The following is a 22867-nucleotide window of genomic DNA, read 5'->3' as shown; positions in this document are numbered from 1 at the left end:
CCCATCTTTCCCTGCCGTCCCCCTATTTGCAGAGACAGGCGTGGGAGGGAGGGCAGGGAGGCCAGCCGCTTTGTCCCGCGCTCCGCTGGGCTCCGCCGACTGGGGCGGGCCGGGGCGCAGCCCGCGAGACACCCGGCCGGGGCGGGCGGCTATTCGGCGCCGGCGGCACCCGGGTTCAGCGCCGGCTTTCCCGCCCGCCCTCCATTTGGCGAGGCTTTCGTCTGCGCGCCTACTGTGCGCACGCTGGGGGCCCACCGCGCGCAGGGGGCACCCGGATCCCCGCCCCCCACTCTCGCGGCCGCGACCCTCCCTTCCCAGCCCTCGGCCCCTGTTCCGAGGGCGGGCGCCCCGGGTCACATCAGGCGGTATGCTTGCAAACTGTGCTTCAGCAATCGGCCCTGGGCTGCCTCCCTGGTAGGCAACAGGGTTCTGTCCCTGCCCCTGCCCTCGGTCACATGCCGCCGCCTCTTCCTCCGCGGTGCCGGGAGCCCGCGTTTTGTTTGTCAGCAGTAAGGCGGGGTGTATTTATAGACGGCGCTGCAGTCCTGCGGTGTGTAAGGTTTCAATTACTGCGATGCGCCCCACAAGACGCAAGGCTCACGCGCGGCCGCTCAGAGGCACGTCTGCTCCCGAGATCCGCACGTTAAACGCTCTGGGCGGGTCCCCGGGCATCCCTGCCAGGGCGGAGTTCTGGAACCTGTTGTCCACGGGATCCGTGCAAAATGGCCCACGCGAAGGACCAAAGCGGTCAAGGGCACTAGTAGCCCTTACTGCCCCTCCAAAGGCTGCTCGTTGATCAAGCCTCGAACACTGCTTCTTTTGGACTTCCCTTTGGTGACCCTGACCACCGTGTGTTGCTGTCCTGACATTTCATTGGTCTACGCGGTGCACAATGTCCCGGGTGCTGAGCTCTGGTAAATTGCTCTCTGCTGGAAGGCGCTGTTCTTGACATCCTGAAGCAGCAAGTGGGTCAGGAGGGGAAATGGAGCTAGCAGAGGCTAATTTAGAAACGGTTTCAATATAAGCCTCTGGTGAGGTTCCCGGTATTATCGAGAAAGGTGCGGGGTGCGGTGGGCTGTCCTTTCTGTGGAACCTGGCCTCAGGGCTGAGCCGTTCTAACCCACCGATGGTGCCTTGGAGAGCCTATTCTATAGCAGATAAAGGGAACAATGCTTGAGCAGTCCACAAAATTGTCTTCGGCTTTTCCAACCCCAACCACTGTCCTCTTCGTATCTTACTGATGCTTCTAACAGCCTGAACCGTCAATAGTGTAAAAAAGAAAGACATCAGAAATGAGCTGGTTCAACTGTCTTATTTCTCCAGGGCTTAGTTTAGACTACCTTGTTTGTTTGTTTCTTTTTTTTTTTTTAAGATTTTATTTATTTATCTGTCAGAGAGAGAGAGAGAGAGAGAACTGGCAGATGGAGGCAGAGGGAGAAGCAGGCTCCCTGCGGAGCAAGGAGCCCGATGTGGGACTCCATCCCAGGACGCTGAGGATCATGACCTGAGCCAAAGGCAGCTGCTTAACCAACTGAGCCACCCAGACGTCCAGAGACTACCTTGTTTCTTAAGGAGACCTCATTTCTTTCAGATGCAGAGGCTCATGGATATTTATTTCTGGGGGGCGAGATTTCAATAATGATTGTTATTTGAACATTATAAAAATATTCCCTTTATTTAGAAAAGGAGGAAGATGGGGGCAACACTCCTTGAGTTCTTACCGTGTCTTAAACTTTGCCCTAAGAGACGTTGATAATAGAACAAAATCTGCCCGGAAACAGCGATGAGGCAGGGACCGCTATATCCCCACCACTATAATGATGAGCCCACGGAGGATTTGGACAAACCATTGAAGTGGTTTGTCCCAAGTCACACACACAGGAGTGGAGCTGAGGAAGGGGTCTGGGTCTGTTACTCCAGTGGGAGCTGGTCCTGGAGATCTTTCCTTTCGGTTTTTTGTTTCTCAGTTGTTGGCTAGATCACCTTATAGTTGAGTCATTTGGTGGCTTCTTCTTTCTTATTTTTTCTCTATGTCACATAGTGCACACAATGGCTCAATTATTGAAGGAAAAAAAAAGTCTTAATCTTGTATTTAGAAAACTGTTACTCTGGTAACCTGAAGATTTCATGCTGGTAGTCCAGACCTAAATGTCGTCATCCTCAGTTTGCTTACGGGTGGTGTAGGTGCAAGATTTAAACCATTTATCTGTAGAAAATGGAATTATTAGAACTTTGTGGATTTTTTGATGATTTTTCTACCCTCATGACTCCCTGTGGTCATTCCTTTTGTAGAGCCCTTGTACAAGGTCAAGTGTACTGAAATCTTTCTTGAATTGCACCCTTTTTCCTTCTGATGGTTTTTGCAGAGCTAGGCCAATACAGAATTGATTTGAGAAGTAGGGTGTGAGCTCCTCTGAGAGATTCCTACTCTGTTTAATGTTTGTCATTAAAAGTTTGTTCTCTAGCGCTGCCTCCGCTGTATGCAAATGTTCGGAGTAATGCTTAGAGACCGTATCATATCATTCGTTAACAAGTCAGTGTGAATATCTCCGTTGCTGAAGGCTGAGAATACAGTATTTTGGGGATTTTGTGCTGGGTTAGGGATTTGGTAACAGAGGGAGTGATATCCTGATAAGCAGAAGGCAAGGGAGCTAGGAAGGAGGTTGGGAGTGTAAATGACGCCAAGCGATGATGAGACGTCAGAGGTGAACTTGAGTTAATGATGATTTTTCTCAGCGACCGGGGATCCAAGGTTTACTTTGAAACTTACACGGTTAAAACAAACAAGCCAAGGTATTTCTTGGGCAGCTCTTATGAGCCAGGTACAACCATGGTGATGTCATTTGAGCCTCTCAGCGATCTGACCAGGTGAATATTTTTTTCCCTATTTGAAGATGTGAAAAGAAAGACTCAGAGAGGTCAGTTCCTTTCCTGACAGAAGAGCCAATAACTTAAGCACCTTGTGCTTTCCAGTACGATTTGATATATACCCTTGAAAGCCTTCCGTGAAGAACCCAGGGTGCCAAGTCATCAAGAAAGTCCTGGTGGCTCACATAGACGTTTCTGGATCAGAAGTGGGTACCTGAGCAGTGTGGGAGCTCTAGGAATGGGGGGGTAGGAGGCGGGTGAGCAGTGGGGGAGCTGAAGGGACCAGCTGGGTAATTCTCACAGTCATTACTCCATGGGAGGAGACAGGCTCTGCAGATACTTTATAGAGAATTACTAATCTTGGTCTGGCAGGGGATGGCTCTCACACCATAAAGCAAGACCTGGCAACTGGCCTGCCCCGGGAGGTGCCCAGAGGGGGACAGTGGGGAAGGAAGGACCCCCACCTCCCTCAGAATACCTTCTGTTGTGATGATGCCTGGTTAGAATCCCCAGTTTATAGGCAATATAAATTAGGGAGCTCATGAGACCTGTTTCCATTTTAATTGGACTTGGCCTTTTGTGGTAATAGTCACCCAGTCTCTGTCTTTAAATATTCTTTTCTTATGTTTTGCCAGTTTATGGCCTTTGTAGATCAATCCTTGGATTTCATTTAGAGGAGAGAGAGGGAGGGGCAAAAAAAAAAATCTGCGAAGGTTAGTGATTACCTAAATTGGATTAAATTCTGTCTAGCAGCGTTTAAAGAAATGTTGCTTGCTCTCTAATTACCATCAACTAGGAATTTAAACGGTCTATTAGATTTAAGCTGTTTTTTTTTTTTTTTTTTTAAATCCACGATAGTTCTAGTTCTAACATATTCTGGGGTTTTGGAGGCTTTTTTCTGTTCCTTAAATGTGTAGAGGGCATTCTCTTCCTCCCCACCTTTTAAACGTATTACATTTCTCTAGCAGGATAATAAATGATGTTATTATATACTGGCTTCACTAGTGAAAAGGAGAAGCTCCTAGCCAGGTACATCTGGCTCGGTCAATCTCTGGAAAGCAAGCTGGTGAACTGAGCTCCTTGTTGGGAATTTAGGGACACCCATGTGAAACTTGGAGTATGGAGGATGGACGGAGTATGGACAGAGTATGGACAGAGGCTGGTTGGATGGAGTATGACTAGCTCCTTTATCTCTGTAGTGAAAGGATGGGCCAGTAATGAAAACCAGCCACCTGTACTCTGTGCTTGGGCTTTGAATCAAAAACCTGAGTGCTTTTTATCCAAGGGGGTGTGCACTCGAGGCTGGAACTAGGGTCAAGCAAGTGAGGTATCAAGGGTATAACCACGAAGGGCATGGCCCTAAGAGACAGCGCCTCACCTGCCTGGTCCTCTCTGGGTCCCTGGCGTGCTCACGGATGACCTGTCCCCAGAGGGTTTCAGATCTTCACCAGAAGATCTCTCCTTCTTTTGACCATACCCAATGGGAAAATATGATCAACTTTTACCCCTGCCACTGCCCAAAGAACCCATCACACGTGTTTGTACAGTTTATTTTGTGTATAATCGGATGCTACCTGAAAGCATGTATTTATGTCTCCAGGCTTTCATTCTCTTTCCTTCTCCTCAATTTTGGGGTACAAATATATGATTTTTCCAATGCGTTCATCAGCGTCCTGGTTTTGCCTCAGCATGTTGCCAAATGCCAGGAGCACCACCAGTTTCTCGCTCCTTTTTACCTGTTACAGAACTTTCTCTGGCTTGGCTGGTTCTTTTTGACCCGGGCTGGGTTCTGTGTTTGGTTGAAGACATCTGTGACAGCAGTTAGGTTTTTAGGTTTTTAGCAGATACTAGGATTAAGGGGCCACTTTGGGCTCCCTCATTGAGGAACCAGAGTATATGTTACCTTGAACTGAGCCTGGGAGGATACCCCGAAGAAGCATTTGTTTTTGTCTTCTTCCCAAGGACCGGAGGCAGGAATCCAGCCAGGGCTGTGATGTGTGTATTATGCTGAACTGAGCTGTCTCAGCCCCTGTTACAACCTGTTCGTGACCTCAGCTGCGTAAATCCTCAGTGGAAACCCATTAACGCTTGCCGTCTAATTCCACATACTCCTTTGGAACTGGCTCACTGTCATTCCCCAGACGTCTTTGCGGTATGTCAACTTGAGCCGTCAGTTCGGGGAATTCTGCTGCAAGGTACCAGCTGCCAGAGTCCCCCACCACAAAGCTGTGTGACCCCTTTCACCATAACAGCTCTGGAAGCAAAATTGGTGGGTAAACAAAATAATCCTTTGCAGTGTTCTGAGGAAAGTTTTAAAACGTTCTTGACCTTGACCAATAGGACAATCGATTACTTTCAAGACATGCGGAAAGGTGTCAGTATCAACTTTGCCGAGAGAGGGGTTGTTGAAAGAGCCACCTGCGTTGGTCCTAACTGGCATCTTGGAGACAACACGGGACAAGGAGTTGAGATCTGGAATCTGATCCCGACTCTGCCGTGGGCCGGCTGTTGGACCGTGGTCAAGTTGCTCAGTTGTCTGGGCCTTAGTTTTCCTACCTACAAAGTAATGGGACTGGTCCACTGTTGATTACAATATAAAAAATTAGGAGACTTGATATTTATTTATTTATTTATTTATTTTTAAGGATTTTATTTATTTGACAGACAGATAACAAGTAGGCAGAGAGGCAGGCAGAGAGATAGAGGAGGAAGCAGGTTCCCCGCTGGGCAGAGAGCTCGATGCGGGGCTCGGTCTCAGAACCCTGGGACCACGACCTGAGCCCAAGGCAGAGGCCTTATCCCACTGAGCCACCCAGGGGCCCCCAAGACTCGATATTTAAACTTCAGGTTTCCAGCTTTAAAGAAAAAGCAACAACAAAAAGACTGGATTCTCTAGCGAGGTGGTGTTCCCTGCCACAGCCCTGATAAGAATCAAGTTTGCCGTCCTGGCTTCAGGCCTTCTTGTCTTTGTCTTTAATCACAATCGAATTCTTGTTCTCTCTTCTAGTTTCTTCCTTACTGGTAGGACTACATCTGGCTCATGTTTGTGTTCAGCGTAGTAGGTGCTCACGAAATAGTTGTCGACCTGTGATTTTTTTCATTCTGTCCTTGTCTATCACAACTGAAAAAAGATACTCAAAGCTTCTGAAAGGCTTACCTATGAAAGCTTGTGTTTCCTTCCCCACATTTCCTTTCTAGGCTCCAGCGTCCATGTTCTTTAGAGTAACTGGTGAGAAAATGGAGAACCTGTGTTTTTCACTTGACCTCTTAATAGCTTTGTCTTTTTTTTTCTTTTTTTAAGATTTTTTATTTATTTGTCAGAGAAAGAAAGAGCACAAGCAGGGGGAGCCGCAGGCAGAGGGAGAAGTAAGCTCCCCACTGAGCAAGGAGCCCCATTGGGGACTTGATCCAAGGGTCCTGGGATCATGACCTGAGCCAATCTGACTGAGCCATCCACGCATTCCTTAATAGCTTTGCCTTGTAACTAGAAAAGGTGATTCACCTTTCTGCCTCAATCTTGTCTCCACTGCTCATCTTCCAAGTAGAGTTGTCAATTTGCATTCATCCTGTGACCTGGGGAGGTTTCTCGTGAGACCCTGAGCCCCAAGGAAGCAGGTACTTTGTTCTTCCTTCCCTCTGTGCTTCCTCTTCTCAGATCCTGGTGCACGCTGGACCTCCTAATGTTCGGTTGTTGAATGAACTTGAAGTGGCCCCGTGACCTCTGTGAAGTGATCAGATCCTGGCAGCCTCTTTAGTTTTCTGAGTCTCTATTCAGTGGCTACGGGACACAGAGGTTTTCTTTCCCTTGATCCCGTTTTCTCATGAAAAAAAAAAAAAAAAAAAAAAAAAGGTCACCCTCCTCTTTTTTTTTTTTTTTTTAAGATTTTATGTATTTATTTGACAGAGAGGAACAGAGTGAGAGGGGGAACACAAGCAAGGGGAATGGGAGAGCAGGCTCCCCACTGAGCAGGAAGCCTGATTTGGGACTCGATTCCAGGACCCTGGGATCGTGACCTGAGCCGAAGGCAGACGCTTAACTGACTGAGCCACCCCGGCGCCCGCATGTCATCCTGTTCTTGCAGTGGGAGGGTGAAGCTCATGTTTAGCAAATCGCACAGCTTAACCGGGAGCACATTTCCCCACCTTGAAAATTCTTGTTGGCCAGACAGTAGCTTTGGAGCACTGGGTCACCCACCAGGGTTTTAGATGGTACGTGTCGGAAGTGTAATTGCACACATAACGGTCAGCCGCAGCGACGGCTTCTGTCTAGACGTTCCGGTGTATTGTCTGGTGGGCTCTGCAGCATCGCTCTGGAAGGCATCGACCGGCCACAGCCTCACAATTTGCGCTCCAAGAAACTCCATCCTTAACCGTGGGGCTCACAGATGAGTAAATAAGATGTGTGGTTATTCCCCACAGTTTGGCTGGACTTGTACCGAAGGAGGGGATTTTTTCTGGTGATTATAGAGCGGTTTGCAGGCCAGGGTGAGGGCGATGGTCTGATGAAGTCATGACTGCTAGCCTGGCGGGAGTCGTCAGCGCTTTGAGTCCTCTGGGCACTGGGAAGGCTCTGCTAGACGGAGATAAGCGCTGGAGCTCGCATCCTGTTGCGCCAATATTTACTGTTGCCGAAACTGACCTTCTCGGGACTCTTCTGTCTGCGTCGGTTTCCAGCAGAGCACGCTGAGAAAGCTGTCTCATTCTTCCAGTGGGGCCTTTCCATAGTCCCAACTTGACCCTTCACGGTTTCTTGTTGGTGGGAGTGTCTGTGCCTAGGCTGGCTTTTGTCTCCCAAGAGTTGGGAAGAAGTTTGGTCCTTAATCAAAACAAAGGCACGGCTCTGCCCCCAGGCACCTCTCCTGGGCCCCATCCGTAGGCTCCACGCACGGGGACACAGACCCAGGCTTCCTGGCCCACGCAGCCACGGTCCCTGTTCCTGTGGACAGTCATCCTTAGGTGGACCCCAGTTCGGTCATCCAGGGAGAGAATTTTTCTGGTCCCTCAGCAGCGGGAAGGCTGCTCTGCTGGGTGGCCTGTCATTCCATCATTCAGAGATGTTTACCTTGTATGTGCCCAGCACTGTGCTCGCAGCAGGGCACGGCAGGGGATGGCACAGGCCAGGTCTCAGGCTTTGAGGAACTTACATGCCATTGGGGCTTGTCAGTGAACAAGTAAACAAACAGAATGACCTCACAAGTTGGTTAGGGCCCTGAGAAAACGGTGCCTCCTTCCTGCAAGAGACAGAGTGTGCCAGGCAAGAAGCTGTCGATGGCGTGCTTGAAGGGAAGCCACGGGGGGTGGTCACCTCTCACCTCTGCGTGTGGCAGACGGGAGTGTTGCTTAAACCACAGCGGTTAGGAGCTCAGGCTCTGCGATCAGGTAGGATCCGACATTCGGTCCTTCTCACTCATCTTCTGACTTTGGACAAGTTAATCACTGTGCGTCAGTTTCTTTATCCGGGACATGGGAAGATTAAACCTGCCTTGTTAGTTTCGAGTGGAGATGACCTGAGATGCTAGATGGAAACAGGCGTGGCACCGTCCTGACCGTCCTGGTTGGCCCCTGATGAAAGCTAGTATATTCTCTTCGGTGATGGAGTAAAATTAAGTCATGGTAGGGGATTCACAGAATGGTCTCTGCACTCTTGAATACCCACTTCTGACTTGGTTCCTGTCAGTTGGCTGGGGTGGGGTGTGTGGGGGCCAGATCTAGTTTCCTGGGTTGGCTCGGTGGGTCCTGGTTGCTGTGGGTTTCTTCTCACCATCCCCCATGTGCTCTTGGCTCACCCTGTTGGAAGAGTGTGTCTGTAATACGAAGGGGGAGCTCGTGGTTCCAGGGCAGAGTCAGTGAGGGGGTAGGACTGAGATGGAGATCAGCTAGATGATGTGGTAGGTGGGGGCTGGTTTTAGGTTTGTGCACTGTCATGGTCAGGGTCGTGGTCACGCTGCCTTGTCTCTCAGAGGTGCTCGGTTCTGTAGGGCAGTCAGTCAGGGTAGGGGCTGAATGGAGAGCTGGTGATGCCGAGGGGCTGGTGGCCACCAGCTAGGCTGGGCTCTTCATCAACTGGTAAGCCAGCAGACCTCAGAAGGGAAGTGACTTGCCCAAGCCCACAGTGGCTGGTTTGTGGGGGCTTACGTCACACCTGATAGGGGCCCCTGGGGAAGGGTGTGAGAGGGCTGGTGGTCAGAGCTGTGATGGGATAAAGTAAAGGTCCCAAAGCTCTACGTGAGGACCCTAAAGTGTGAGTGGGCTTGGCGGATTTGTTGCTGACACTTTCAAGCCACATGATTTCACATTTTTAAAAAACCTGGATTTTTGGCATCTGTTGGAAAATTCAGATCTGGCAAAATTGAGCTTGTGTCCTGAAGTGGCAAAAGCCAGACTGGATTGAGGAGGGACTGCCTCCTTTAGCCGGGACAGGTCCCGCCTGCTGTCTGTGATGTTCTACAAAGTGTGGCCAGTTTGCAACACGTGGGGCAAAAAAGGGAAAGAAATTGGTCTTCCTTTCATTTTCTTTTTTTCCCCTAGGGTTTGTTTTTATGACCTGTGTGTCCTTGTACAAGGCAACTCCTCTTGTAGAATAAGCGAAGAAATAAATTTGTGTTGAATGAATGAACTGTAACTGATCGCTTATTTGGGATCAGAAGCTGAGTTCGAATCTGTACTTCTTCCAAGCAGCTGAGTGACTTTGAACAAATGAATAACCTTTGTGTTTTGTCTTTTGTGAGTGGGGTGGGAAGCATCACTGTTGTTTTACTTATTTATTTGAATATGTCGTACATTTTCGTGTTTCAAAATTCAAAGGTGCAAACAGGTTTGCAGAGAAAAGTCTTCCCTAACTGTGTCCCTGTCACTCAGCTCTTTTCCTTGGGGGGAACAGGTGTTCTCAGTTTCTGGCTTGTCTTTCCAGAGATACTTTATGCAGTACAATGAAATATGTAAATGCTCTTTTCATCTTCTTTTACTTAGATGGTAGCACAATATACACACGATTCTGTGTTTAGCACACTTTCATTTGGACAGGAGGGCGCGCTGCCAGCACGTAGTTTTCCTATTCGTTCTTCGAGCTGCGTGGGATTTGAGCGTGTGGGACACCCAGGTTTCCATAGCCAGTCCTCTGTTGCTGGGCATCTGGGTTATTTCCCATCTGCTGCGGTTGTAAAGAAGGCGGTGGTAAAAACCCTGGTTATGTAAGCCACTTGACATGCCTAGAGTAAAATTTCTGAAAGTAGAATTGCTAGGTCAGAGAGCATAGCCTTTGTCCTTATGGTAGATCTTGTCAGATTTCCAGTCCTAGCAGCCGCCCCACGCTGCTCTCCTTCCAGCAGTGTGTGGCAGTGCCTGTTACCCCATATCCGAGTCATAGGTCATCTCCTGGAACCTGCGAGAGTTTTGTGAACACAGTATGTTTTGAAAATATTAACACTAGCCATGATTATAAGGGAGGGGCCTTGGATTGGCCACATGAGATCTAGGTTATCTCGTGGAGATGCGCACCCCACTCTTTTGAAGAAGAGGAAGCTTTTTTTTTTTAAAAGATTTTATTTATTTATTTAATAGAGAGAGAGAGAGCGAGAGAGAGAGCGCACAAGCAGGGGGAGCAGCAGAGGGAGAGGGAGAAGCTGACACCCCGCTGAGCAGGGAGCCCAATGCGGGGCTCAATTCCAGGACCTCAGGATCCTGACCTGAGCTGAAGGCAGATGCTTAACTGACTGAGCCACCCAGATGCCCCTGAAGATGAGGAAACTGAGTAATTTACTCAGGTCACCCAGATAATCAATTGCAGAGGTTGGATTCAAGCCCAGATTTCTTAGATTTCAATACCAGGATATTTCATATGGTAAAGCCTTGTATAATTTTGGGTGCTGGTATTCTCAGCTGACAAGTATGTACAGTTCCCGAGTCTCCCAGTAGTAGTGCCTCTCATGGTGGCTGGTTCATTTCCCCTCACCTAAGCAAGAGTGAGGGGAAGGAGAGCTCTCTGAGCAAGTAAAAGACGGGGGATAAAGGGTCTGTGGGTTTGAGCCTGGAGAAGTGGATGGGAAGTATTTCACACAGGGCATCATATATGCAAAGGTCCTGAGGCAGGAAAGAGTAGGTCGTGTTGGAGGAAATGAAAGAAGACCAATGAGCTGGGGTGCAGAGTGGCAGGAGGTGAGGTTATGAGGATGGGGTTTAGGGATTTATTCTGAGAGCTGTGGGAAGCTTTGAAGGCATGGGAGCAACAAAGTGACATGGGTGTCAAGGGCCCTGGGTGGTGGAGTTCTTGCCATAAGCTATATGACCTTAGACAAGGTAAACATTGGGCACATCCATTTCCTTCTCTGTACGGTGGGGATGGTCACAGCACATGGAGCCTTTCAAACGTTTGGCTCTTACATACAGTATGAAATAAGCAATTCGTTTAGACTCCGCGCACATGAGCGCACGTGTAATATACATGCGTCCCCAAGATGTGACGCACTCTAATACTTTCTGTCCTCATCTGTTAAAGGTTTTGGCCGAGACCCCCTAAGTTCATGTTGGAACCACTGAGAGAATATGTCAAGTGTGTGTTTCACAGCGGGCCCTCGGTAAGTGGAGCTGTCACTCTCCTCACCCGCGTTACCATCGAGATGACTCTGGCGGCGACCAGAGCAGACTGGTCAAATCCTGATGGTGCTGGAGGACACTGGCCCTTCGTGTCTGTGTTCAGGTCCCAGGGAAGGAGCTGCACCCGGGGTCTCCTGACCGCAGGAGCTCCTGAGGGGGAAGTGTAAATTCGGCCTTCTCAACGGTTTCCCTGGGAACTGGCCTCTCCTTGTTTTCTGGGCCTTCCCATCGACTGTGTTTTCTCAGTTTTCTTTGACTTCTTTGTTATTTACCCTCAGAATGGCTTTTTCCTGGAAGCCTCAGAGTCATTATAAGCCACTCACTTCTTTATTTTAAGTTGGGCCGTGGTTCTACTTCCCCTTTCAGAGTGCAGCCTTGGAACTGATTTGCATTTTCTACTAAGTACACTGCCGTCCTCGGCCCTCTGGGCTGGCCTGCAGGCCTGTGCCCCGCTCCGTGCCCTGGCCACTGGGAGGAGAACGTGAGACACCATGGGTTTTGTTTGTTTGTTTGTTTGTTTCCCCTCCAAGGAACCTATCTTGGATCCCGTGTGTGGAGGTTTTCAAAGAAATCCCTGTGCAGCGAGCTTGGGGAGCAAGGCCAGTGAGGGGAACCGCAACAGCCCTTCATGTGTCCGGGACCCCAGCTTTCTAGATAACGCAAGCACCCACCGCTTCACCATTTACATCCTTTGAGAAGCACATGTCTCTAAATGTTAACTGGTCCTTCGCAGGAGAACAGCCACCGAAACACTGCTTTCTTTAACTCTGACACGTTAGACAAGGAAATTTTTGTGATGATGATGATGATGGTGTTGGTGGTGGTTGTGGCTGAATTGTGTGCCCTACCCCCCCCCCCCCCGCTTTGTATGTTCAGAACCTAGCTCCTGGTACCTTCGAATGTGACTGTATCTGGAAGTAGGGCTTTTAAAGAGGTGATGAGGGGCGCCTGGGTGGTTCAGTCAGTTAAGCGGCTGCCTTCAGCTCTGGTCATGATCTGAGGGTCCTGGGATTGAATCCCTGCATCAGGCTCCCTGCTCAGTGGGGAGTCTGCTTCTTCCTCTCCCTCTGCCATTCTACCCGCCCCCCCCCCCCGGCCTGTGCTCTCTGGCTCTCTCTACCTCTCTGTCAAATAAATAAATAAATAAATAAATTAAGTCTTAAAAAAATAAAAATAAAGAGGTGATAAAGTTAAAGTGAGCCTCTTAGGTGAGCCCTAATCCAGCTCGACTGGTGTGCATACACTAACAGGAAATTTGGACGCACGCACGCAGAGATGGACGTACATAGGGGGAGGGCCCTGTGAGGACACAGAGGGAAGGTGGTGATCTGTAAGCCAAGGAGGGGGGCCTCAGAAGAAGCCAACTCTGCCGACACCTGGATCTTGAGCTTCTGGCTTCCAGAACTATGAGGAAATTCATTTCTGTTGTTTATGTCATGCAGTCTGTGGTCTTTGGTTGCAACAGCCTGAGTGGGTTATCACCGTGGTGGTGGCAGGGGTAACAAAAATAAAGAATAGGTGGCATTTATCAAGCACTTGCTGTATACCGGGACTATTCTAAGCCTTACTTGAGTCATCTCTTTCACCCCTCATACCAATCCTAAGTCACCTGCCAGGTCACACAGTAAGTGATGGCACCCAGCCCGGCTCTGGCACCTTTGCTCAGAACCTTCACTGCACCTGCTTGTCACCCCTAATAGTTCCTGGATCCCTGCCAGGTTACTTCACAGCTCCTCTTTCTCGTCGCCACAGGTCTCCAATGTAACTCTTCCTGTTCCCCCTTTTCGGGATGTCGAGACTGCAGTCAGAGTGGTCCCAGGCCACACCGTGAATATATTCATTTCTCGCAGCTGCAATAAGAAATTACCACAACCTTGGTGGTTTAAAACAGCATCAAGGCGTTCTCTTGTAATTCCAGAGGTCAGAAGTCCAGAAGTAAGCGGTCCCGGGGCCGTGCTTCCTCCGGGAGGCGCTGTGGGAAAATCTGCGTCGTTCCCTTTCCAGCTGCTGCCTGTGGCTCCTGGCGTCTTTTCCCCGCGTGTTGTAAGGATACGCGTGATGGCATTTGTGGGCCACCTGGCAAATCCAGGGTGAGCTCCTTCTCTCATGATCTTTAATGGAATCACGTCATTTGTCCTCTAACGTAATATTCAGAGCTCCCAGGGACTGAGAAGTGAGTGTATCTCTGGGGCACCAGGCTTCCTGCCTGTCACCATCAGTGAGCAGCAGAATGTTCCTCAATGCCACGGCTTGCCTGATGCCAAAGCCACTTGTGGCCACTCATCCTTGGGAGCTACAGCCACAAGACCTCCCAGCTCCCTTTCTGCTGCGCTATTTCTGGCTAGAGCAGCAGTGGGTGTTAGAGGCATAGGGTCCCCAAAACTGGTGGATATGTTCATTCTTTGCAGGAACGAAAAACTGGAAGCCTCCGAAATGGGGATTGGTTACATCAAGTGTGGTATCCCCCAAACGGAATAAAGGAACCGTTAAAAATAATGAATAGGATCAGTATGCGGTGATATGGGAAGATAGCCATGATGTCTTAAGAGGAAAGAACAGATTACCCATTTTTATTCAGATAGTGTGTGGACATGTGTGTATGGCATTAAAAATTACATTAAAATAAAATTCGCTTCCTCAGCCTCATTGGCCACGTGGCTAGTAGCTACACCTTGGACTGCACAGATCTAGAACATGTCCGTCCTCTCGACAAGTTCTGGGCAGAGAGCTTCTCAACACTAAGTGTCCAGAGTAAGGCCTATTTCACTTTGTATGTTACAGATTTATGTGCACGTTTACTTTTTTTATGATAAGTGAGTAGATGTGCTGTCATCAGAAAAACAAGATCACGGGGAGTTTCCAAGGTAGCGTGCTCTTTTTTTTTTTTAATTTATTTATTTGGCAGAGAGAGATCACAAGTAGGCAGAGAGGCAGGCAGAGAGAGAGGGGGAAGCAGGCTCCCCGCTGAGCAGAGAGCCCGATGCGGGGCTCGATCCCAGGACCCTGGGACCATGACCTGAGCCGAAGGCAGAGGCTTTAACCCACTGAGCCACCCAGGTGCCCCCTAGTGTGCTCTTTCTTTAGCAGGTGGAAGTTTATCATTGTTTACGATGCATGTATTTGCACGTGTGTATAAACTCCTCTTTATGTATGTTGCATAAGGAAAATATTTTAACATACATAGGGGGAAAAAGAAGAATGTTCTGGCAGGACAGGCTCAAGGTTGGAAGACTTGGGGTCGGATCTGGTTCCCTGCCCTAACTGCCTCCCAGCTGTGTCCAAATCACGTAGCCTCAGTTTCCTGATCTGACAGGATCCCTTCCCGACCTGCTGTGCAGGGTTAGGGTAAGATTTACGAGTGTGCTGATGTGTGGAAACGCTCTGAAACTGAGGGACGGACACACGGAGGTGAAGGTTCAGTAAAGAAGCGCGTTGCCCAAGGCGTGAGGGGGAAGGCCTCAGGCGCTCTGTGACCACGATGGCAGCTTGGAGGCCTTGTGTCCTCCTGAGCGGACTGTTTTCCAGATGTCAGTAAGGTTGTCAGAAACGGGGCCGTGTTGCTGTATTTCCACTGCTGTCATTGCTTGGAGATGTAGAAATAGCAAGTTATCTTATTTATTTAACAAGCACTTACATAGCTGTTTGCTACGACCCGTCCTCTCTAAGTGTTTTACAAATACGTACTCATTTTATCCCCCTACAATGCTGAGGTAGTCACCCTTAGCATGCTCATTTCATGTAGAAGGATGTCAAGGCTCAGAGAGGTCAAGTGACTTACAAAGGTCACAGAGCTGGGGAGGAACGGAGTGTCTCACTAAGGCAGTCCACACTTTCTCTTTTCTTCCCTTCTCCTCACGGCTCCTCTTGCTCCTGTCAGATGTGGTCCTAGAGTTCCTTATGTCCGTTTATCTGTCTCGGGCCCATGAGATTTAAACGGAAATGAAATCTCATGAGTAGGTGTTCTTGATGGACGTGGTAGCTTCTGGTTCCTGGCTGAGTTTGGTAGCATGACAAAATGGGGACAGGCTATGGAGTTAGGTCAGTCTGGACACCAGTCAGCAATCTGTCACCTGGCTTTGTGACTTCTGGCAGATTACTCTGATCTTGAAGTGGGGTTCTGTGAGGGTCATAAGTTCATCTGCTGTGACACTGCTTGGCACCACAACAGGCAGGCCGTCGGTGCCTCATGTGTTCCTATCCTTCCTTCCTCTGTGTCTTGGGCGGGGAGCTTAGGCTTGAGGATACGAGACGAGGAAGGGCCAGTGCCTCTTTAAGGAGGTTATGGAACAGCCTAGGTGGGGCCTGGGGAACTTTCTAGATCTGTAGCTGGGGAACCTGAGTTCTAGCCAGTGCCAGCTCTCCTACCTCAGACACACTGGACAAGTTGCTCTGGTCCTCTGGGCTTCACTTTGGCCATCTGTACACAGGGCTCTGTCTTGTCATTTTCTGATTTGTCATGGTTAGGTCAGGACCAGTCTGTGCCCGAGGGGCCAGCGCAGTGGTAGCAGGCGGATACGGTGGGTGGGGCACAGCACCCGCTTTTCCCTTCAGGCTGCTCCTGTCCGTGCTTGGGGGAGGCCTCCTGACTCTCTCCCGAAGCAGGAAAGGTGCAAACAAAGGCAGCTTCCCACGGTCTTCAGCCAGTCAGGGTCTGAGGGTGGCAGATCTCACAGGTGACAACGGAGTTGGCGGCAGCTGCCTGTTGTGTGTCACTCTGCAGCTGGTGACAGAGTGTGGGGGCTGCGCTCATCATTCTTAGGGCTGGAAATTATTCTTATTTAAAAGGGGCCTCAGGTGGATGGGGCTGCCCGCCCTGTGCCTTGCTGGATGCGTACACAGCCTGGAGTGCGAGGCCTGGGGGCTGCTGACTGAGCAGGGGAGGGGACAGGAGCCGGCCCCACAGCCCTCCGTGTCCCACAGCTTCCTGGGGGATGTGGCTGTTGCAGCAGGAAGCCAGAAGTAAACATGAGGACGGCCCATTCAACTCACCTTTCTACTTCCCTGTGGCAGTGCCCTGAGTGGGAGGCCGCTCAGTCACCTCAAGTCTCAAGTCCTCGTAAAAGGAGTTAATATCCTGTAATTACACCAATGTATTGCACTTAGCAGGCCCATTTAAAGAAGGGCAGCAAAATGGATCCTTTTTCAACAGTGGGACCTTTACTGGGCAAATGAAATCCCAAAGCCAGCCTGTGGAAGGCTTCTGAACGGGCTCCATGGTTTTATTTCTTCTTTGCCTCGTCTGATGATTTGCAAAGATCTTTCCAAATTCCAGTGGCACTTGCGTAGTTGTTGAGACCTGGAAATGGAGCAGGCCTATTTTGATTTCTGCGGTACGTCCTGAAAAATGTTAGTCACCGTGGGTTCATCCTGAGAAGCAGGTGGAGGGGCAGATCGCGTCCCACATCGGGCTCCTTGCTCTGCGGGGAGCCTGCTTCTCCCTCTGCCTGGTACTCCACCTGCTGGGCTCTTGCTCTCTCTCCTTTAAATAAATACAATCTTAAAATTAAAAAAAAAGAATCTGAGACTAAAATGATAGGAGCAGAGGTGCTGAGGAAAACGAGTTTTGGGCGTGCCATTCTGCTGGGTGCATCACACAATCTCATGTCTCCTCTCGTCAGTCCTGCGTGGGTGGCACTGCTCATAGCCTTGGACTCTTGGACCCCATGTGCCCCAGGTCATGCAGCTGGGGTGGGGCCTGGTTAAGACTCAAACCCGGGTTCATTCCAAAGCCATTGCCATTAACCACAAAGCCATCAAGTCCTGGGAACTTTTCAGGAGACAGTATCCTTGAGCCCAGCCCTGCAGAATAAGTTAGATCTAGATAAGGAGAGAAGAAAAGGAAGGGAATTCTGGGCAAGGGAAGCAGTAAAAATGGTCAGAAGCTAGGGAGAGGGAAGAAGCATGGCGTGGAACCCTGCCTACTGGTGGTGAGCTCTACCAGGCAGCGACCGTGTTGTCCAGAGCCACCACTGCATCCCCGGTACCTGGGTGAGTGGCCGGTGCATGATGTGTGGTCAGTATATATTGCTTGAAGATAGAGCCACCCTGTGATCCAGCAGTCACACCACTGGATATTTACCCCCCCCCCAAAAAAACCCCCAAAAAACCAGAAATGCTAATTCAGAGGGATATGTGCTTTCCTATATTTATAGCAGCATTATCTGCAGTAGCCAAAATATAGAAGCAGCCCAAGTGTCCACGGACTGAGGAATGGATGAAGAGGACGTGGTGTATAAAGACAAGGCAATATTACTCAGCCATCAGAAAGAATGAAATCTTGCCGTTTGCAACATCATGGATGGAGCTAGAGTGTATTATGTTACGCTAAGTGAAATAAGTCAGCGGAAGAATAATACCATACGATTCCACTCATGTGGAATTTAAGAAACAAAGCAAATGAGCAAAGACAAGATAGAGAGGGAGGCAAATCAAGAAACGGACTCTTAACTATAGAGAACAAACTGATGGTGACCGGAGGGGAGGTGGTGGGGAGTGAGGGGAACAGAGGCTGGGGGTTAGGGAGGGCCCTTGTCATCAAGAGCCCCGGGTGATGCGTGGAGGTGTTGAGTCACTGTGTCGTACCCCTGAAACCAACACTGTATGTCAACTCTGCTGGAATTAAAATTTATAAGAAAAAAAAACAAAAAATAAAATCAGGAAACAATAATTATTGTGTATATGGATACACAGACATTTGTGTTCTCCGTAGACCCTGGGCCTCTTGAGGGCGGGGTCTATGTCTTAGAAATCTGGATGCTCCACAGCTCCCAGTGGTTAGTGGATGACGAACACTCAGTAAATATGTTCTGATGGAATGAATGAGTGAACGGCAGGTAAGGGATGGTGAGATGAGCCTGAGTGAGGAGGCACTGATGCTTTGGGAAATACTGAGCAGTACACATGGGCTGGCGTGCTCAGGGAGGATCATGGAAGGTCTTTAGTGCCAGGAGAAGGAGCTCCTGTGTTCTTTTTTTAAGGCATTTTTTTTTTAAAGTCATCTCTTAATGCACAGTGATGTGGGGTCTACAGAAACCCAGCCAGTGCCCAGACCTTGGTGTTTATAGGAACCACTGTCAAGCACAGCGTAGAAATCACTTTTCTGTAGGATTGCCTTAACCTATGCCCGTTGTCACTGGCTTCCCACCTTGGGGTAAGCACAGTGTTATAGTCAAAAGGAGACCCGTGAAAACCTGTGAATGGGAGCTGGTAGGGGATGGATGTTATTGCCGGGTCCTGGAGTCGTTTTTAAAATAGTGTGGCTGGAAAATCCCCACCAGTCTCCTCTAAAATGATCTGCTCAACCTGGGACTTTTCAATAAAAACTGTCCTTCCTTTTCAGGTGTTGGCTAAATTTGTGGTTTTAAGAAATCCTGAGAGCCGGAGGGCAGCCCTGGGAGAAGCCCTTCCCGGGGGCACTTGGAACCTTCTGGTCCAGAGCGGAAGGCATTCCCCTCACCTGGACTTATGACCCGCGGCTTCGCTCCCAGTCTGCCCACTGAGTTCCACAAGATGGGCTCCTTCCGCAGGCCCAGGCCACGCTTCATGAGCTCCCCAGTGCTCAGCGATCTGCCCCGGTTCCAAGCGGCCCGGCAGACTCTGCAGCTCAGCTCCAACTCGGCCTGGAACAGGTAACGGGGAGGGGGGCGATCGTCGTGGAGTGGACGGTGGCCATGGGCCAGAGCAGGGCCTGGGGACTGGCTTAGCTTCTGCTCCTTTGGAGAGCTCTGTTCCAGAAGGTTGTGATTATACGGCTAGGCAGCTGTTGAAGAAAGCACGTTTTCCTGTGGACGACGTGTCCGCTGCCTTCCTTTGTTTGAGCCCCTGGGGGCCTGTGGGCTACCGGCGTCAGTTAACTGGCCCAGGACAGTTGGGTTGGAATTGACAGCTCCTGTTCCTGCTCCTTAGTCAACCCCAGACTATTCGTGTACCCGGGGGTGGGCCCGAGTAAGGAACCTCAGGTCACCTGTTACCTCTCTGGGAAGGTAAGACACAAGCCAAATGAATGGTATCAACCCGTGGGCCACAGGTGCATGGGGAAGGAGATACGGGCTTTTATGCGGAGTCTGGCCGATGTTTTATACGCCAAGCAATGAGTAGAGACAGAATCAATACCATGTTTTGCACCCCTCTGGGCTGCTGCTTTTCCTATCTAGCCGTTACTCTTTGGATGAATTAAATGTTTCATGATTTTAACTGACTGAGCCTCCCAGGCACCTAGGATATCATTATTTTAAAGCATTAGTGAATTCTTTGTACTTTGACTCATTCTGGATTTTCTCATGAATGCACAACTCTTGCAATGGGGCTGAATATGGGGCTCTGACATGTTTCTCTGTGAATGGATCTGTGTTCTTTAAAAAAAAAAAAAAAAGCCCTGGGATCCTCGATAAAGAAGAGATTGCAGTCTGCTGCTTGCTGACATATTGGGCTGGTGCCGCAGAGCCTGTGGAGTCAAGACTTAGTTGTGGCCCCAGTTGGCAGGACTAACCCTTCAATGCCTCTGGAGCTCCCAGGGGGGGAATGGATGGAGCAAGAGAGGCTAGCCTCAGTGAGACTCTTCCAAGGTAACCCTATCAAAAAGGCAAGGAAAAAGCAGTTCATGTCAGCCCCAGGCACACAGGCTGCTCTGTGAGGACAGGCACCTTCTAAGTGAAGGAACCCCAGGCACTCTTGGCATCCCCTTGTGCCATTTTGGATTCCTCCAGGCCCAGCGTCCTGAGAGCACATCCCATCATCTGCCCTTCGTGAGGGCTGCTTGCCAGCAGGGCCGCCGGTGGGGCCAGTGAGGAAGACCGGCTCGCCTTTGAGAAACTTGGCGGGGCAGGGTCTGCTTTTGGATCTTCTTGGTCTCAGTCTTCCTGACTCTCCAGTGACCTGGGGAAGGAAATAACGGATTTCCAGGGATGGAAAACGGGGCCATGTTTGTGCCATGGGTTCCCTGGCCCTTGCACCTGCCTTTAGCCCTGAGCTGTTGATTGAGGCTGCCCTAGGCAGGCAGATACTTTAACGAGGGCTCATTTCTGTTTCCCCCATAGCGTCCAGACTGCCGTGATCAACGTCTTCAAAGGAGGTGGCTTGCAAAGCAACGAGCTCTATGCACTGAACGAAAACATCAGGTACGTGGATGGCTGGGGTCAGGCGCCATTTTCCCCCTGTGGGCCTGAGGTTCCCCATTGTGGCCCTGAGCTGGGGCAGTGGGGGCTGCCCCACTGGCAACCTTAGCTTAAAGTTTTTGTCTGCTTGGTTCTTGTTGCTTCTGTCGACTTTTCCTGGCTCATATGGCTACTGAGCTCCAAGACCCTTATCTGTCTAGATAATAATGGTCCATGGTGGGTTCATCCATTTATTCCTGTGTGGGGCACGGTGGGGGGATCTTGGGGGTGGAGAGTTGACATATGGCAGATGTCACATATGTCACATCTGTGCGTATGGATTGTGCCCTGCTTAGCCATTAGGTGCCATATTGGGCAAGATGGCCTCATGGTTGAAACCAGACTTCTTGGGATTCTGTTGCCCTTGTGGCTTTTACCGACTTAAGTTTCTTACCAACTTCTTTGTTCCTTAGTTTCCTCTTACGTGAAGTATGGATGGGAAATGTGCCTACTTCCATAGGATTCTTGTAAAGATTTAAATTGAGTTATTGTATAAATGACCTGTTAGGACGGGGTCAGAGCTCTCGAAGTACTGGGGTTTCTTATGACTGTGCGTGTTGTCGCGGTCATTACAGTTAAGTTTTGGTGATACAACCCTCAATAAGAAGGGTCCTTGAGGGGTTTCTTGTCTTCCAGAATCTTCTCAGTAGTGTCAGCTTTTCATAAATTTATTCACTCCTTCAACAAATATTTGAGTGCCTGCTTATTGGCCAGGCACTGGAGAGACAGCAGTGAGCAAAGACCGAGGTAGACCCTGCTGTCCTGGGATTTATATTCAGTCAGGGGACCATCGTTGGTCAACTAATTATACCTATAAAATGTAAAAGTGCTGTTATGACAGCTGCTGTGAGGAAAGCACATCTGTATGACTCCCATCTTGCCGAGGCCAGGAGTGATATCCTACTTGTGCCATCTTCTGGAGGACCAGTGGGAGTTCACCAGGTGAAACTGCAGGTGCAAAGGTCCTGTGGTGGTAGTGAGCAAGAAACCAAGAAAAGGCCCACGAGCTGAGACTGCCCGAGGTTTGGGGGTAGTGTGGTCAGGTTTGTGTTTTGGTGAATGGGGACAGAGAGAGGCAGGAGCAGCCCAGAGTGCCAGAATCTCCTGGGGAAGGAGGTTGCGCATTAGGCCTTTTAATGTCCTGGTGTTCTCGCTTGTCTGGTGTGTTAAGTGCAGAACATCAAGGCTGAAGACCGAGCCTTGGAGTGGGCAGAACAATAAACAAGGCCATTATTTGGGTCCTGTTTACATTTAGTGAAGATGTGTGTTTTAAGGGTCAGTGAGGTGTTTTAAGAGCTCTGCTTTCATTAAAACCTTTGGGGCTCCGAAGTAAACTGAGGTGTGTTGAATTTCTACCCAGGAGCTTGAATTTCACATAGTAATTACACAAATAGGGAAGAGACAATAGAGCTTGTCTAGCCCAAAGCCTCCTTTTACAGAGAAGGAAACTGAGGCCCCACGAAGTCAAGTGACAGGGGCAAAGCTGGGTCAGCCAACCCCTGGATTGCAGGAACTCTATTTTACTCCAAGAACTAAGATCCTGGCCTCTCCGGGAGGGTTCTTTAGCTCACCGTGGAAGTGTAAATAAATAAAACAGTGACTCAGGAACGTGCTAATTGTTCCTCACTTCGGGAGACCGATCCTGAAATTGTACTTAAAATCCTTGTTTGTGGGCAGCGAGGAAAAGTACTGGCCGAGGAAAGTTCCACCAGACCTTCTATCCCTGGGGGGTTGTTGCTAACTGAGAAGCCTGCAGGTGCCCAGCTTGTCTTCTGAATGTGGGAGACTGGCTGGGTGCACAGAGGTGAGAGTTGCCCCTGTGTTGAAAGGGGATTGTGGATCGCCCTGGCAGGACGTGGGGCGGGTGACATGTCAGCCTCTTTCTCAACCGGAAATTAAGACTTTTATGTGAAATTTCCTGGCTTTTAAATGTTAATAAATAATCCAAATTTCCCCCAAACATTAGTGCAGGTCAAACAAAACATATCTGTGGGCTGAATGGGACAGAGGCTGTCCAGGCTGTCCAGAGGCTGTCCACGCACCCAGGAGCCCCAGCGTGCGTGAAGGCCATGCTGATGAGGGCTGGCCTAGCACCAAGGTCACATGAGTAGGGGAAGGGAGCCTGTCTGGAAAAGCACGGAGCACCTCTCACCTCCATCGGCCCACTCGACCCTCGTCACAGCCGACCCTCCTCACAGCCGTGTGAGGCAACTGTTGTTCTTGTAGTTTTTCCATAAACGTGTGGATAAGGAAAA

The 22867-nt window shown here is 49.7% G+C and overlaps 1 protein-coding gene across 2 annotated transcripts in view; it reads left to right on the top strand.

Moving 5' to 3' along the window:
- Window positions 1–22867, top strand: part of PRR5L (proline rich 5 like) — a 69403-nt gene that overhangs the window by 788 nt on the left and 45748 nt on the right. The window contains exons 2-4 of one of the 2 annotated variants that reach the window (XM_080816428.1): window positions 11363–11441; window positions 18800–19088; window positions 20496–20576. In XM_080816428.1, the coding sequence (XP_080672554.1) occupies window positions 18925–19088; window positions 20496–20576 (245 nt within the window). In that variant the 5' untranslated portion in view covers window positions 11363–11441; window positions 18800–18924. The remainder of the gene's footprint in view (window positions 1–11362; window positions 11442–18799; window positions 19089–20495; window positions 20577–22867) is intronic. The other variant, XM_080816429.1, reaches the window with a different exon arrangement.

Source organism: Martes martes, assembly GCF_963455335.1.
Source record: "Martes martes genome assembly, chromosome: 10".
NCBI classification, from domain to species: Eukaryota; Metazoa; Chordata; class Mammalia; order Carnivora; family Mustelidae; genus Martes; species Martes martes.
Note: the sequence above shows the minus strand (reverse complement) of the source record. Positions and strands in the feature narration are given on the sequence as shown.